Here is a 17,828-nt window from a genome sequence, read left to right as displayed (position 1 = left end):
TTTATCCTGGCTATTTATCCCTTGACATGAAGGGGCAATTTAGCATGGCCAAGCAACCTAACCCACACATCTTTGGAGTGTGGGAGGAAACTGGAGGAAGCCCATGCAGACAGTCACCTAAGGATGGAATTGAACCCCGGGTCCCTGGTGCTATGATGCAGCAATACTAACCACTGTGCTGCAATGCTGCTCGTACACTCACAAATCACTGAGTCTTAATATGTGAATAAATACAGGTGTTACAGGAGCAGAAAACAAAGCTTGTCCCTAAAATTTAATGATGTGGAGATGCCGGCATTGGACTGGGGTAAACACAGTATGAAGTCTCACAACACCAGGTTAAAGTCCAACAGGTTTGTTTGATAGCAAAAGCCATCAGCTTTCGGAGCACTGCCCCTTTGTCAGGGGAGTTGGAGTTCTATTCACAAATAGGGTATAAAGATACAAACTCAATTTATAAAATATTGATTGGAATGCAAGTCTTTACAGGTAATCAAGTCTTAAAAGTACAGACAATGTGAGTGGAGAGAGTGTTAAGCACAGGTTAAAGAGCTGTGTATTGTCTCCAGCCAGGACAGTTAGTGAGATTTTGCAAGCCCAGGCAAGTCGTAGGGATTACAGATAGTGTGACATCAATCCAAGACCCCAGTTGAGGCTGTCCTCACGTGTGTGGAATTTCGCTATCAGTCTCTGCTCAGCGACTCTGCGTTATTTTGTGTGGTGAAGGCCACATTGGAGAATGCTTACCCAAAGATCAGAAGCCAAATGCCGGTGACTGCTGAAGTCACTCTTGCCTGGAATACACATGTCTTTAAGAACATAAGAACATAAGAAATAGGAGCAGGAGTAGGCCATCTAGCCCTTCGAGCCTGCCCCGCCATTCAATAAGATCATGGCTGATCTGTCGTGGCTCAGTTCCACTTTCCCGCCCTCTCCCCATAACCCTTAATCCCCTCTCTTATCAAGAACCCATCAACCCGCTTCTTAAAAATATTTAGCGAGGCAGCCTCCACCACTTCAACGGGCAGAGAATTCCAGAGATTCACCACCCTTTGAGTGAAGAAGTTCCTCCTCAACTCCGTTCTAAACCGCCTCCCCTTTATCTTGAGGCTGTGCCCCCTAGTCCTACTGTCTTTTTTGAGCGGGAAGAGTCTCTCCACCTCTATCCTATCCATCCCATTCATCATCTTATACGTCTCAATGAGATCTCCCCTCATTCTTCTAAACTCTAACAAGTACAAGCCCAGTTTATTCAGCCTCTCCTCATAGCTCAATCCCCTCAACTCCGGTATCAGCCTAGTAAACCTCCTCTGCACTCCCTCCAGGGCCAAAATATCCTTGCGCAGGTGCGGCACCCAAAACTGCACACAGTACTCCAGCTGCGGCCTCACCAATGCCCTATACAGCTGCAGCAAGACCTCCCTACTTTTATATTCAATCCCCCTCGCTATGAAGGCCAGCATCCCATTCGCCTTCCTGACCACCTGCTGCACCTGCAAGCTGGGTTTTTGCGACTCATGCACAAGGACCCCGAGGTCCCTCTGCACCGTCGCCTGCTGCAGTTTTTCGCCACGTAAGTAATAGTCCTTCCTACCATTCTTCCTACCAAAGTGGACCACCTCACACTTGCCTGTGCTTACCGCTCTCTCCACTCACAGTGTCTGTACCTTTATGCCTTGATTACCTGTAAAGACTCGCATTCCAGTCATTATTTTGTAAATTGAATTTGTGTCTTTATATGCCCTGTTTGTGAATAGAACTACCATTCACCTGATGAAGGGGCAGCGCTCCAAAAGTTTGTGACTTGTGCTACCAGATAAACCTGTTGGACTTTAACCTGGTGTTGTGAAACTTCCTAAACTTTAATTCAGTGAAAAATTTAGTATCACCAATATTGTTTTGCCCTTGTGCTGCAATATGTTTGGAGTCCCCAATCAAAATGACTTGAGCAGTGGGAAATGGATTCACACCATGGTCTACCGCACCACTGAAGTGCAGAACTCAATTTTGTTGATGCATGTTAAGCAGGGACACAGATTTCAATGATGTTCAAAGCATCTGAACAACAAGGCCAACCCAGAAAACTGGTGAAAGCTGGCCAAAAGCTTCTCAAAGCTGGCAATTCAAGAGATGCCTGCATCCGAAAATAAGTTAGGCTTTGTAACTCAAGTGGTTGGCATACAGAACATTCCTTCACTTCTACATGAAAACACAGGATAAGAGTATGAAAGTCTGAAGAGGAAATCCAAACACTAAAGATGTTTTAAAAAAAGTGAATTTCTACTTTGAAGCAACTCAATGTGAGCATTTTCATATTTCATGAGTAGCATAATTTTAGTCTTCAAGAACAGAAAAATAAACGTAATATTTAAGGTTTTCAGTACATCAACTAGCTCGTCATTTCACCAAAAAATGATTCTTATTCATTAATGGGCCAGCATTTATTGGCCACCCTGAATTAAATTTCTCACTGTGTCTGCGTGGGTTTTCTCCGAGTGCTCCGGTTTCCTCCCACAGTCCAAAGAAGTGCGGATTAGGTGGATTGGACATGCTAAATTGACCCTAGTGTCAGGGGGATTAGCAGGGTAAATGTGTGGGATTACGGGAATAGGACCTGGGTAAGATTGTGGTTGGTACAGACTCGATGGATTGAATGGCCTCCTTCTGAATGTAGGAATTCTATGATTCTTTGAATTGCCTTTGAACTGAGTGGCTTGCTAGGCCATTTCAGAGAGAGTTAAGACTCATTCCTCTATGTCTGAAGTCACACATACGCCAGACCAGGATACCAGATTTCCTTCCCTAAAGGACATTAGTGAATCAGATGAGTTTTTACAACAATCAAGGCTAGTTTCTTGATCACCATTACTGAGATTAGTTTTTAATTCCAGTTTTATTAACTGAATTTGCTGTTTGAATCCCATTCCAAAAACAGTAATCTGGGCCTCTCGCTTATTACTAGTTCAGCAATTTAACCACTACACTATGACCCTCCATGAGCTTTACTCCTCTGAACATAGATTACAGAGATACCACTCCATTCAATTCCATACGCTTTCATGGTCATGGATTATCCCAGTAAGAAGTCTCACAACACCAGGTTAAAGTACAACAGGTTTATTTGGTAGCAAATGCCACTAGATTTTGGGGCTCTGCCCCTTCGTCAGGCGAGTGGGGGGACACAGCCCCGAAAGCTAGTGGTGTTTACTACCAAATAAACCTGTTGGATTTTAACCTGGTATTGTGAGACTTCTTAATGTGTCTACCCCAGTCCAATGCCGGCATCACCACATCATTGATTTTCTTGCCATTCATTGTTTTTCATTTTCATGTTATGCACATTATTTAAGCCCTTTTCCACTGCAATTCATTCACTCTCTCATTCACTGCCATCACATTGCTTCTTTCTTTTTCACTATCATCCATTCTACTTCATAGTCTCATCTTCTCCTTTCAGTGCTGCTCACCTGCCCTCCCCTACCAATGCTATTAAATCTGCTGGCTACTGCATAGGTCGTCATTCACTCTCTGAACCACTCCACAATTTCCACTCCTGTGTACTATGGACATGGATTTCACAGGACACTGGGGAGGGTTCTGGTGCATTTTTGAATAGATATATGGTGGCAGTAAAGAAAAATAAATGGATTGTGCAATAAGTGAGACAGCATTACTCCCAGGAGGAAGTCTGTACGGAAAGGAAGAGCATCTTCCTTTCAACCTCATCCGTGGCTGGGATTTTCCAGCCCCGCTGCAGTGAATAGTGATTTGGCTGAGTGCAAAATTCTCCATTCTCACTGATAGTGGTGTTGGGATATGCAGGATCTGAGAATTCCGGTTTATGTTTCTAAAACACCTTTCCCAACTTTAGAATATTTACAATTCTTATCACCGTGCTAAAGCAAGGATATTCAGGCATTAAATTCAACACAGGGAGGCAACCAAAGTGATATGTAGCTCACTGCATTTGAACTATGAGTAAAAGGTTGTTGAGTCAGTTTAACCTCGAGCAGTGATGGCTCAGAGGAGCTATTATTCAAGTGTTCAGGATTCTTAAGTGAATGGAAAGATCAAATATTGTTGGAAATTTTAGTTAACTGAAAATACAAATTTTAGTAGATTCATAGATCTTGTGTAATGACAGAAAAACTGGGGAAATTATAATTTAGAGTGATATCACTCCTCCAAAGGGAAATCAGGGCAATTTATTTTACCTTTGTCCATGTGAATCCATCATCATCATGTACATGATCACACTCATGATGATCTTGGCTATGCTTTATTGCAAAGCGTAGATGGCCAGAGCCTTTGAACTGTTTCTCTGCACTTCGATCATCTTCATGATCATGTGAATGCGATTCAAAGTATCTCCCCAAACCCAACTGATTAAGGAGATGGTTCAGATCTGAATGAAAGAGGAGAACAAATAATGCCAATAAGCCATTTAGACAACCACAAACCATGTACAAGTTGCCCACTGCCTATCAGCATTGAATGTCTTATTAGGGCTGCTGGATCCATCTTGATGGCATTACCAACCCATTGTTGGCAGGTGCAAGATGGCAAAAATGGGGCCTAGGATTTGGTCCTTTAATTTGTAGTTATTCAAGGGCAACTGTAAGTTATGCATTAGGTACAGTGCTTTAACTGTCATGGTATAGGACCATTAATCTACATTTGAGAGTTCAGAATCCCAACAGCGCAATTCGTAAAATTGAATTTAATTGTGGGTGGCACGGTGGCACAGTGGTTAGCACTGCTGCCTCACAGCACCAGCCACATTGGTTCAATTCTAACCTTGGGTGATTGCCCATGTGGAATTTGCGTGGATTTCCTCCCGGTGCTCTGGTTTCCTTCCACATTCCAAAGATGTGCGGGTTAGTTTAATTGGCCTTGCTAAATTGCTCCTTAGTGTCAGGGGGGTTTGCAGGGTAAATAAGTGGGATTATGCAGATAGGGCCTGGGTGGAATTGTTGTCGGTGCAGACTCGATGGGCTGAATGGCCTCCTTCTGCACTGTAGGGATTCTATGAGCTTATAATTGTGCTGAATTGTGAGCAAGAGGAATGACCATGAAAGCTATTTTCACCACAAAATATGGCTAGTAAAATTCAGAGAACGCATCTAATAAACTGACAATAATTAAATACTTAATCCCTTTATTTTCATAATTATTAAAATTGTGATAAATTCTGACAATTTCCAATGTTGTAAGTTTATTTTTACATTTACATGACAATAATATTCCTTTAATTTAGGAAGGATTATCACCAGTGTTGTTTCAATCAATTAACATACCTGCAGTACTTATATTATTTGTACTGTTTAGTGATCTGAAAATAAATTCAGTGAAAAAGTGTGGGTTGGGTAAAGCTAAGCTTCTAATACATAATCCTTGCAGAATGGAAGTAATGATTGCACCAGCCAGACGAGGGGCAGTATTTTCATCAGCTCCAAGTGGACTCATGATGCCAGCTTTCTCTTCCAGCCAGTCTGCATCAATACACTAGAAAATAAAACAAAGTTTCCGTTATGCCTTCTGAGTTGAAAATACTCATAAATGTGTTGCAACTTTAAAAAGACACATTTTATTGGTACAATAATTCCATAAATGTATATTTTTGAATAATGAAATAGGACGTCTTTTCACAGTTCTGTGCTGATACAGAGGATTGCTTTTCCTCTGAGAAGGGGGTTCAAATCAGAATTGAACAGAAAATGAAAATCTCTTTTGACTGTGCATTATTATCTGGTTTCTCAATCCATTTCCTGGTGGTCCATAGTAAGAAAACGGATCTAATTTGACACCAAATTGGAAATCTCTGAGAAGTATCGTGTGAGATGAAAAAATGTCATGTTATTGCATTGAGGATTTCTTTTCTGAGATACATTTTAGTCATGTTACACCTGAACCTAGGAAAACTTAATGTCTTAGGTGGGGTGAAATTGGTCCACAGCTGTAGCACACAATAGGAGACGACAGATTGGAAATTTGTTTACCCAATATTAACTTCAATAGAAAAGATACTACCACCAATTCACTATTGACTGCTTTGCCCTACTCCCAAAGATGAATTTCACTCTCCATGTATTCAAAATGAGTGGAGTTCCTTATGAGGAAAAATTGGACAGGCTAGACTTGTATCCATTGACATTTAGAAGAGTAAAAGGTGACTTGATTGAAACATACAAGATCCTGAGGGGTTTATGACAGGGTGAATATGGAAAGGATGTTTCCTCTTGTGGGAGAATCTAGAACTAGGAGTCATTGTTTAAAAATAAGGGGTCGTCCATTTAAGACAGAGAGGAGGAGGATTTATTTCTCTAAGAGGTTTGTGAGTCTTTGGAACACTCTTCCTCAAAAGGCAGTGGAAGCAGAGACTTTGAATATTTTTAAGACAGAGCTAGATAGGTTCTTGATAAGCAAGCGGGTGGGGGGGAAGGGTTATCAGAGGTGATTGGAAATGTGGAGTTAAGGTCATAAGCAGATCAGCCATAATCTTATTGAATGGCAGAGAGGGGCCAAGTGGCCTGTTCTTGCTCCTAATTCATATGTTAATAATTCATGTTAATATGTTGCATTTACCTACACTAATTTACCTCAACATAAGAGCAAAAATCATGACAGCATATTCACTGTTCATGTTGCTTTGCTAAAAAAAAACTTTCCTCACCTGACTCCAGGAAGAAACTGTGTAATGCTCTTGAATGATTTCCAAAAGATTGTTGACTTCATCATGGGAGAGATGACTTGAATCTTGACGTGGTTTTAAACTTAAAATCTTACTGAGATAGAATCTGTAGTCTTCAACATTTGGGCGAATATCTGAAGTGCAGATATCTTTCATATTAATGATATAATAAAGAAAAAGAATAGAAAGCTTATGAAAGGCATCCTCATGTAGTGGGTGCTCCTCATTCTCCTCCTTCACAATTGAGAAGGTATCATTTGGCAAAAGGCACTGTAATCAAAACACAATTGAATTTGAATAATTCCACATCTTAGTGCCATTAATTCAGTGTAATTATACATTGGTGTTCATCGGTAGACATAATGCAACTGGGCCCAAAGGAACTTTTATGAATTCAAAACATATTCAAAACTAATGAAACTGTAGGTTAGCTTTGAATTTTTTCAGCAAAATACTCTGAAGGGCTAGGGCACAGAGATCATGGTACCTTTTGGTACCAACAATGTAAGTAGAGAAAGGGATGGGATCCTGCAAACAGAATTGAGAGAGTTAGGAAGTAGATTAAAAAACAAATTTCATGAGGTAATAATCTCTGGATTGCTTCTGGTGCCATGTGCTAGTGGGTATAGAAATTTGGCATGTCAGCTACGACTCTCACCAACTTGTACAAATGCACCATAGAAAGCTTTCTTTCTGATTGTATCACAGCTTGATATGGTTCCTGCTTTGCCCAAGACCACAACAAACTACAAAAGGTCGTGAATGTAGCCCAATCCATCATGCAAACCAGTCTCCCATCCATTGACTCTGTCCACACTTCCCGCTGCCTCAGCAAAGCAGCCAGCATAATTAAGAACCCCACACACCCCAGACATTCTCTCTTCCGCCTTCTTCCATCAGGATGAAGATACAAAAGTCTGAGGTCATGTACCAACCAACTCAAGAACAGCTTCTACCCTGCTGCCATCAGACTTTTGAATGGACCTACCTTGCATTAAGTTGATCTTTTTCGACACCCTAGGTATGACTGTAACTCTACATTCTGCGCTCCCTTGTTTCCTTCTCTATGAATGAATGTATAGTGTGTAAGAAACAATACTTTTCACTGTATACTAACAAATGTGATAATAATAAATCAAATCAAATCAAAGAAGTAGAAGATTTGTCCACATTAATGTTTGGCTGGAGAGATGGCACAGGAGGGAGGGTTTTTGATTCCTAGCTGCATTGGGGCTGCTTTGGGGGATGGTGGAACCTGTAAAAGGCACCTGAACCAAAATGGGACTGGTTTCCTTGCAGGGAGGTTTGCTAGAGCTGTTGGGGAGGGTTTAAACTAACACGGCAGTGGCATAGGATCCGAAGGAAAGGTTCAGGGGGACATGCACACTCAAAATTAGAAGAGACAGCAAGTGATTCAGGAAGGCATAGAAGTTATAGGCCAGTTAAGACACAAGGGAGTTTGGCAAGATTGGATGGTATTTATTTTAATGCAAAGTGTCCGATGAACAAAGCAGGAGCATTGAGGGCACAAATTAAAACATGGGGGTGTGACGTCATTGCTGTCACTGGGACATGATTGAGAGTGGCAAGATTGGCAACTCAATATTCCAGCATATTGGGCCTTCAGGCAAGACAGGGAAGAAAGTAAAAGAGAAAGGGGTGTCACAGGGCATCAATTAGAATAGAGTAACAGGTGGACAGAGTAGTGAAGAAGGCATTAGGCGTGCATGGTTTCATTGATCAGAACGTTGAATATAGGGGTTGGGATGTCTCGTTGAAGTTGTGCAAGACATTGGTAAGGCCACACTTGGAATACTGTATACAATTCTGGTCACCCTATTATAGAAAGGATATTACTAAACTAGAAAGAGTGCAGAAAAGATTTACTGGGATGCTACTGAGATTTGATGATTTGAGTTATAAGGAGAGGCTGGATAGATCGGACTTTTTTCCCTGAAGCATAGGAGACTTAGGAATGATCTTATAGAGGTCTATAAAATAATGAGGGGCCAAGATCAACTAGGTAGTCAATATCTTTTCCCAAAAGTAGGGGAGTCTAAAACTAGAGTGCATAGGTTTGAGGTGAGAGGGGAGAGATACAAAAGGGTATATAGGGGCAATATTTCCACAGAGGATGGTGAGTGTCTGGAACAAGCTGCCAGAAGTATTAGTAGAGGCGGATACAATTTTGTCTTTAAAAAGGCATTTAGACAGTTACATGGGTAAAATGGGTATAGAGGGATAAGGGCCAAATGCAGGCAACTGGGACTAGCTTAGTAGTTAAAAAAAAGGCCTCATGGACAAGTTGGCCTGAAGGGCCTGTTTCCATGCTGTAAGCCTCTAGGACTCCATGACTCTGTAAGAAGGGATGACACTTTAGAAGTGTCTTCAATATGTGTAGAACTTAAAAACTAAAATGGAAATGACACATTGCTGGGAGCGTTCAATAGGCCTCCTAACAGTTTGAGAGAAATGGAAGAACGGTTATATAGGCAAATTTCAGGGAAATGTACAAGTAATATTGTAGTGGTAGTGGGGGATTTCAACTTCCCCAACAGTAATTGGGATAGGCGTAGTGTGAAATGTGTAGAGAGAGCAGAATTCTTAAGGTGCATCCAGGAGAACTTTTTAAGCCAGAATGTAGAAGATCCCACAAGAGAAGCTGTGTTGCTGGACTTAAATTTAGGTAATATAGCCAAGAAACTGGTTAAAGTATCATTTTGCAACCATAACTCTGCTAGGTTGAAGATTGATGAAAGCATCCGAAGAAAGCCTTGCGTGGGAAAAGTTTCCAAGCATGTTCTTTAAGAGTGGAGTTTGGAAGCGCTTGTGTAAAAATCAGTTCCAATCAGATTTGTCTGTTCACAATGTGACAAGCGTCTGGGGGATGGATTTGATGAAAAATACACAGAAGTTTTTTTGGGTGGCATCTGTCACTTGGCCTCTTTTAAGGTCAAACCAAATAGACAAACTCAAATTAAATTAGGTCAAAGTAAAAGGGGCATCTCCCCAAAAGGAAGGGGAACAGCCCAAACAGAAACAAAAGTACAATGGAAACTTAAGACACATCAAATCAAAATGCGACTGTCAGGGTTTATAACACACCCCAGCCCCTGCGGTGCCCAGCAGGTACAGAAGGCGCCAACTGCGCTCGTGGACACCGCATGCTCCCTCTCCAGGGACACCTGGCCGCGAATGTAGCCCCAGTAGAGGGGACATCTGTCACTTGGTTTCAGCATGTGTCTGACCATGTTTCACCCATTGGTTTACAGGGATTGTTTACTTACTGAGACAATTAACAACCCCCAATTAGTTGACCCAATGAATTTCCTTTAATGTCATTGGCTGATTAGACATGGACTGCTTTAGTACCTGATGAGTCCTTGATGGTGCTGAATATTTGAGCAATACCCCAATTCCAGTTCTGATTTTATGACTATAGGGAGGTCATTGATGAAACAGCTGAAGATTGTTTGGCCTAGGGCATTATCCTGAGGAAACCCTGCAGTGATGTCATGGAACTGAGATGATTGACATCCAACACCTTCTTCCTCGTGCCAGGTATGACTCCCACCAGTGGAGGGTTTTCCCCTGATTCCCATTGACTCCAATTTTTTCCAGGCCTCCTTAATGAAACAGTTGGTCAAATGCTGCCTTGATGTCAAGAACAGTCACTCTCACCTCTGGAGTTCAGCTCTTCTGTCCACATTTGAACCAAAGCTGTAATGAGGTCAGCAGCTGAATCCAAACTGAGCATCAATGAGCAGGGTGTTGAGCTGAACATACTGCTTTACTGCACTGTCAATAACGCCTTCCATTACTTTGTTGATGGTCAAGATTAGGCTAATAGGGCAGCAACTGGCCAAGTTGGATTTGTCCTGCTTTTTGTGACGGAGGACATTCCTGGGCAATTTTCCACATTGCTGGGTAGATGCCAGTGTTATAGCTGCACTGGACAATTTGGAGAACAAGTCTTCAATACAGTGAGTGGAATATTGTCAGGATGCAGTATCCAGTGCCTTCCGCCATTTCTTAATATCATGTGGAGTGAATCAAATTGGTTAAAGATTGACATCTGTAATGCAGGGGACCGCTGGAGGAGGCCAAGATGAATGATTTGTTTGCAATTTTGGCTGAAGGTAATGCAAAAGCTTCAGCCTTATCTTTTGCACTAATATGCTAGGCTTCCCACCATGGGGATATTTGAAGAATCTCCTCCCCCTTTCTGCTCCAATTGATCAGGAATACTAGAATGGAGACACTAATATCACGATTGAGTAAAAAAAAGTATAGCAAAAACTGCCTCACAAACTTGTAGCTTTCCCACTCACTGCCAACCTCCTCCAGTTTAACTCAGATATCAGAGGGACGTATTTTACACAAAGGGTGATGGGGGCCTGGAATGCACTGCCAAGCAGGGTGGCGGAGGCGGACACTCTGGGATCGTTTAAGACTTATCTGGATAGTCACATGAGCAGACTGGGAATGGAGGGATACAGAAGAATGGTCTAGTTGGACCAATGAGTGGCACAGGCTTGGAGGGCCGAAGGGCTTGTTTCCTGTGCTGTATTGTTCTTTGTTCTTTGTTCTCCCTACCTATAGGCACTTCTGGAAGTTAAAATTCTGCAATGTGTGTATTACTCTGAAAGTAAAGCAACTTATTTGAATGGCATTGTTTTATATAATCTTTACTTTAGCAAATCAAAATAAAATGTTAATTGTATTATTATAAACTCTAATTGACAAAATTTGCTTATTACTATATTGTATTAAGGCGGCATGGTAGCACAGTGGTTAGCACTGCTGCTTCACAGCTCCAGGGACTTGGGTTCAATTCCCGGCTTGGGTCACTGTCTGTGTCGAGTTTGCACATTCTCCTCGTGTCTGCGTGGGTTTCCTCCAGATGCTCCAGTTTCCTCCCACAGTCCAAAGATGTGTGGGTTAGGTTGATTGGCCATGCTAAAATTGCCCCTTAATGTTCTGAGATGCATAGGTTAGTGGATTTAGCAGGTAAATATGTAGGGATGTGGGATAGGACCTGGGTAGGATTGTGGTTGGTGCAGACTCGATGGGCAAAATGACCTCTTTCTGCACTGTAGGGTTCTATGGTATCCACTAATAACAATATACTATTGTAGGATTATAATTTAAAAAAAATGAATAATGGAATTTAATTGTAGCAATGGTGGAAACAATTGATTGGGAATTAATGACAAATTGCTGTGGCGATTTGGGGCCCCCCATCCTGAATCAGACACTCATCTGTTTAATGACAGGCTCTTCAGGGTGGATGTGCTGCAGTTGAGAGCTGTTAGCCAATCAGAGGCTGGCAGTTGCCAGGGCAGAGAGAGCCAGTGAGAGTGCTGGCCACTGCTGGTACAGTAAGAAGTTTGACATCATGACTGCTGGTACTGCAGCAGGCCCAGGTTGTAGGTATGTCACTAGAGATTTGGAGAAAAGGCAGCCCAGGTTGGATCACTGGGACAAAGCTGGCTCCAGCTTGGGAACAGATTCAGTTTACAGGTAAGCTGGAATCTTCCCACGTGTGCAGCACTTGTCACCAGCCAATCTTTCCATTGAACACGAGCCACCCAAGTCAGAGGGAATTCTCCCACCCCCCAGACAACAAGGCTGCAGGCATACCTACCACAGCTTACACTCTGAGTTGCTCAAACGGCATGGCCCTCTACCCAGAGGCCCTTAAGCAGCCACTAATGGCCTCAATCATCTTCGAGCCTTCTTGCCTTGTACTTAACAAAGAACAACACAGCACAGGAAAAAGGCCCTTCGGCCCAACGAGCCGGCGCCGCCATTTTAACATTACGAGTCCCCTCTCCACCCATGACCCTCGTCTATGCTTATGGCATTCCACATTGAGGGAAGACTAATTTAGGGACAATCTGTTACACCAATCAGCCTAAGAGCACATCTTTGGGGTGTGGGAGGAAACCGGAGCACCCGGAGGAAACCCATGCAAGCACGGGGAGAATGCGCAAACTCCCACAGACACTGGCCCAAATCCATGTATCTGCACAGCAAACAGTGATAGTCACTAAGCTGTTGTGTTGCCCGGCATCTGGTCCAGTTTAAGAGTACACTAACGACATGAAGTACTAGGCTACTCTCGAAACATCCAAGAACAGCCCTCGTACAACCCATCGCATGTATGCCCCTTGTTAGACAACAAGGCGGACCGAAGCACCTGACGATTTAATTGGGGGAAATGACGAAGATGACGGGTTCTCCAATCCGCAACATCTTTCCCAATGAAACCTGAGACGGGAGGAGGGAAAGAATTAAGTGCTATACAAAGAGTCGGGCCAGGTCAGGATAGTTTAGTACTGGTTTGGGTCACTGCATGGTTTTTAAGTGGACTTTGGGTTAACAGCCCCATTCTTGCATAATTTAATGAAACAATTTAGAACGGTGATTGCAGCCATCCTTGCATTGTCTCAGATTTGCAAAGCTTTAACATGAATGTGAGTGAACAGATCAGTAAGGATTATTTGCAACTTGATAATCAATTAAATTATCCATTTAATAACTATATTTAATAAGAGCATTCTTCCATTTATTCTTCCATGAAGACTGTACACAACCGATTGGAGATTCTGCGAGGCTCACTGGGATCTGGATATCCTCAATGATATTTGAATTGGGCGCTGAATAGCCACCCGTAGTACGGATGTGAAAAATTTTATTCATTAGTGTCATAAGTAGGCTTACATTAACACCGCAGTTGAGTTACTGTGAAAATCCCCTAGTCGCCACACTCTGGTGCCCTTTCGAGCACACTGAGGGAGAATTTAGCACGGCCAATGCACCTAACCAGCACATCCTTTGGACTGTGGGAGAAAACCGGAGCACCAGAGGAAACTCACAGAAAGAGGCAGAATATGCAAACTCCGCACAGAGTGACCCAAGCCCGGGTCCCTGGCACTGTGAGTGCTAGTCATGTGTTTGCAACTTTCAGCTGCTGGCAGGCAGTTATCCATCTGACAGGAAACATGACAGTTCAAGCTCTGGACTATCACAAACAACAGGTACACTGAAACACCACACATAACAGAAATATACATGTTGGATGGAAACTCCACATTTACTAGAACCCCCCATAGAGAAACATCACTTACACTGGAACATCAGGTGTACTGGAAGGATGTGCAATGGAACATTGCATGGACTAATATCCACTATGCTGGAATCCCAGCAACAGAAACATGGCAGAATGAAACACTACATCTAACACTATAAACACTAGAATCTTACACAGACTGAAGCCCGAATAATACTGGAACACCACATAGACTAAAGTCTCACATACACTGGACACTACATAAATGGGAACATCATGTGCCCTCAAAATGATAACAACTTAGTGAGTAAATAAAGTTATGATACTTGAAATAAACACTGTAGGCTGTTATTCTTTATCTGTGCTGGAAATAAGTTTCATCTGTTCTAAGCTACAATAAACTGACCTGAGGCCTTGGCAAGGCAAGACTAAAACAGATAGAACAGCGAACAGTTACGTTGTCAGTATCGTGATATACTTTGATTGTACTGAAATGCAAGCTAAAGTGAAGTAGAAATATTGTGCAAACAGACCCTCCCACATAGGTTTCACTGGCTGTAGTGATTCACGTGCTGCTGCTGGTTACTAATGAGCTCATTGTGTGTGGCTGGAAACTCTGCTGCAGCCTTCACTCCTGCCAGTGCTGTGGGGAAATGCTGACATCTTGATCTTATTTTGCATCACTGGTTCACAGGTGTAAGTGAGTATGTAGCCGAGTTTGCTTTATTAGCCAAGGCATTTCTGGAATACTTTAGTCTGAGTAATATTTAATGAGCCCTCAACAACCCTTAAGAAGCACATTTATTTTATTAGGATCATTGCTATTAAGTCATTTTAGAACAGAAGTGCCAGAATTGCTTTGCTCACAAGTTGACTTCTGTTTATTTCTATAATAAACAAACTGGTGAAGAAATTGCAGCTGCTTACAGTTTCAAGTTAGTAACTAACTACAGGTATGAATCTTCACAGAAACATACTGTTAATTCTATGTATAGAATGTGTTTAATATCATTTTGAAATGGATTTGAACTATGGATGCCGGTTACAAAGTGGAAACTTGTATTAAATGAAGCTTTGTTTTCTCAACTTTAAAAATAAGTATTTTGGGTATATAGTGCTTTTCACATCTTGTGGATGGATGCCCCAATGTGTTCCACAGTCAGTGAATTATTTTTTAAACAAGTGTTTAATGCACGTGAGGTGAGCGACTGATCATTCAGCTTTGGTGGCACTGGTTAAGAGAAGAATGTTGGTCAGAGGATCAGGAGAACCATCTGCTGTTCTTCAAAAATGTACCCTGGGATTGTTTAAATCTATCTGAACAGGCATTGGCACCTTGTTAATGTAGGGTTTACTCAATACTGCACTGCAGTGACAGTGTAGGTGATCTGTTCAAATCTTGGAACATGGTTTGGACCCACAAGGGTAGAATGTGAAACTCACTGCATCTGTTTTCACCTATTTTGGAAACTGGGAGCCAGGGTCTGTTCTAATCTGGATGGTGGCGCAAATACGGTAAAAACAGGTGAGTCTCTTTTAAGCAATGAAAGGAGTGATTTTTTTTGAGGAGTTGGAGTAGCAGGAGTACCCTCAATATCCCAATGAATAGCTAGCACCCTCTCTACCTTTCCCCAATGCTGCTTTGTACTCCCTCCCTGGTCAGTAAAGAGCTAACATTCACATTTTCAAAATGTCAGAGCTGCCTGCGGAGGTGAACAGGACTCAGCAGCTCTCCCATATCATGTCATTGACTTCGGACACGATGCTGCCTTTCAGGCTTAACAATTCCAGCCCACAATCTCAGCAGCAGAAGGGCTGCCATTCCACCAAGCTGAGGCATTTTCCAATGTGGTTCTTTCTTCTAAAATTATTGACTTGCCTGCCAAATTACACAGTGGCTAATAATTCTCCTGAACATTGCTAAAGATTAAGATATGAACCTACCTTATCACATTGCTCTTTCGTACTAGCTATTCTTTCTGAGCAATGTACTCGATCCCACAGTTTTTGAATCAGAAACCTTGTCTGATGGTTGGAAAACGCAACTTGGTCATCAGGAGACAAATTATGCAGCAATTCTCTCAGGGGCTCATGGGCATGGCCATCAGTCTGTTCGTGCTCCCCGGCCCATCCTTCAATGATGTAAATGTTCACTACACTGGTATAGATCATCCAAACACCAAACGGTAATTTCCAAGGCAGCATATCCTTCCTTTGTCTCTTTCTGGTGTATTCTTCTCCTCATGCAGTTCTCAAATCTAGAAAAAGCAAAAATCTTCACTTTATGGTTGCTAAGGAAGAGGAAAAATGAAAGGTAATAACCTGAATGGCCAAGCTACTGTTCACCTGTTCTATCCACTGAAGTTTAACAAGTTTGCATTGTTTAAACCATTTATTGTCCAATAGGACATGCTTCACTTGATACCCATTTTTTTTGGATCGATGAGTGTTTGAAGGATGTTCTCTCCTAATGTGAGATCTTTATTCAGATCTGGTGTCTCATTTTCTGGCATAAAAATGATCTTTTGCAAATATCGAAATCATTAAAAGATGGTGGTGATATTTTTATTCATTAAACCTTATTATGGTAAATCATTTTTATGAAGCTATTGGTCTAATATTTACTTTCTAGGTGTTTTCCTGTTTTTGTTATCACATACTGGTTTTCACTGTTATGCTAAGTAATCAAATTGGATCTAATCGAATTCCAATCTCCGTGTATAACTCGGGTTAAAAACATTCACTAATCGTTCAGATTGTCAACAACCTCCAACTTTGCAAAGTTTTTTTTATTGCTGCTGTGTTTCCTTTCTTCTCAAGGGCAAACAATTCCATGAAGTTGATAACTGTTCAAATGTATTTACGGATGCATGACCCTATGTACAATTTTGGGTCAGGCATCTGAGCGGAGACAATGCAAAGGAATCTTTTTTTCTCAACGTTTTTGCTGATGTTCTGTTCTTGGTTTTTGGGTTGCAATATCATTTTTTATTCCTTCCCTTTGCTTGCCTACCTCACCATTCCAGTTGTAACTGGCACTGGACAGTAATGCACCATTTCTGTAAAGTCAGTGAGGGCTGTTCCAAATTGGAAGCCGGGAATCAACTTCCAGTTCCCGTGTATAATGCAAAGTTCCTCTTATAGGGCGGTGAGGTACCACTCAAGTTTATTTCATCCATTTTTGTACGTGTTTTTTGTTATTTCGAGTGTAGCGCATCAACATCTATCTAGCGTGTGTGGGGGGGGGGGCTGCAAAAACGTAAGGAAGACACACAAGCAGCAGAGAAACTTAATAAACCCACATTAAGGAAAGAAAGCATGAGTAAACGGAACTGTAGGCAAACAATGAGTGTAGAGTGAAAGAGGGTCAAATGTATATATGGGAAGAAAAGACTGAAAGGAAAGAAAGAGACAAAGACAAACGGCTTTGTGAGGCAATGATCTGGTGCCCCTTGAAGCTGTGACCTAAATACACTACTGTTAACGTTGTTACTAATCCATCAGTCAATTGATAATAAATCATAAGATCTTTTTTACCTTTCCACTGAACGTACGGATTTCTTCTTCCAATCTAAGAGCTTTAATGTCCTCCTTAGCCTTCGTTCTTATTAGTGAGAATTGGATAACAGTTGAGAGATTAGCAGCCACTACTCAGTGTTCTGGTTGTCATGGAGACATGTTGGATTTATTTCTGCATTGAGAGTACTTCAGTATATGTGTGTGTGCGGGAGGGGGGGAGGGCTTGAGGGAGGGAGAAGTGGTTAAGGATGGGGGTTCTCATGGACAGTCCTTTTCTCATCAGTACCTTTGCAGATCACTTTTAGAAAACTGTATGCAGGGCATAAACATGCATCTTACTATTTAAAACGTGAATTCTCGGTCCTTGTCTGCTTTCAAGTTTCAAAGTTCTGCAACTAATCTAGCAACATTTTCTATGAGGGCATAAAATTAGAGAAAAGACGAGTGTAAAGTATAGTAGCGTGTACTCAAGGGCTAACACCCGTGATTCTTTCACATGATTAATTCTCAATGCCATTTGCAATGTGGGAAATGAAGGGACAG

The 17,828-nt window shown here is 41.9% G+C and overlaps 1 protein-coding gene across 1 annotated transcript in view; it reads right to left on the bottom strand.

Annotated features, from left to right (window-relative positions):
- The window catches only part of LOC145361432 (zinc transporter ZIP12-like), a 57,126-nt gene extending 39,738 nt beyond the window's left edge, over positions 1-17,388 (bottom strand). The window contains exons 1-5 of the mRNA XM_080217227.1: positions 17,304-17,388; positions 15,711-16,024; positions 6,674-6,961; positions 5,298-5,505; positions 4,215-4,405 (exon numbers count right to left, since the gene is read on the bottom strand). Coding sequence (XP_080073353.1) covers positions 4,215-4,405; positions 5,298-5,505; positions 6,674-6,961; positions 15,711-15,971 — 948 coding nt within the window. The 5' untranslated portion in view covers positions 15,972-16,024; positions 17,304-17,388. The remainder of the gene's footprint in view (positions 1-4,214; positions 4,406-5,297; positions 5,506-6,673; positions 6,962-15,710; positions 16,025-17,303) is intronic.
- Between the last annotated feature and the right edge of the window lie 440 nt (positions 17,389-17,828).

Source organism: Carcharhinus amblyrhynchos, chromosome 2 (genome assembly GCF_965287045.1).
Source record: "Carcharhinus amblyrhynchos chromosome 2, sCarAmb.v2.hapA, whole genome shotgun sequence".
In the NCBI taxonomy this organism is placed as follows: domain Eukaryota; kingdom Metazoa; phylum Chordata; class Chondrichthyes; order Carcharhiniformes; family Carcharhinidae; genus Carcharhinus; species Carcharhinus amblyrhynchos.
Note: the sequence above shows the minus strand (reverse complement) of the source record. Positions and strands in the feature narration are given on the sequence as shown.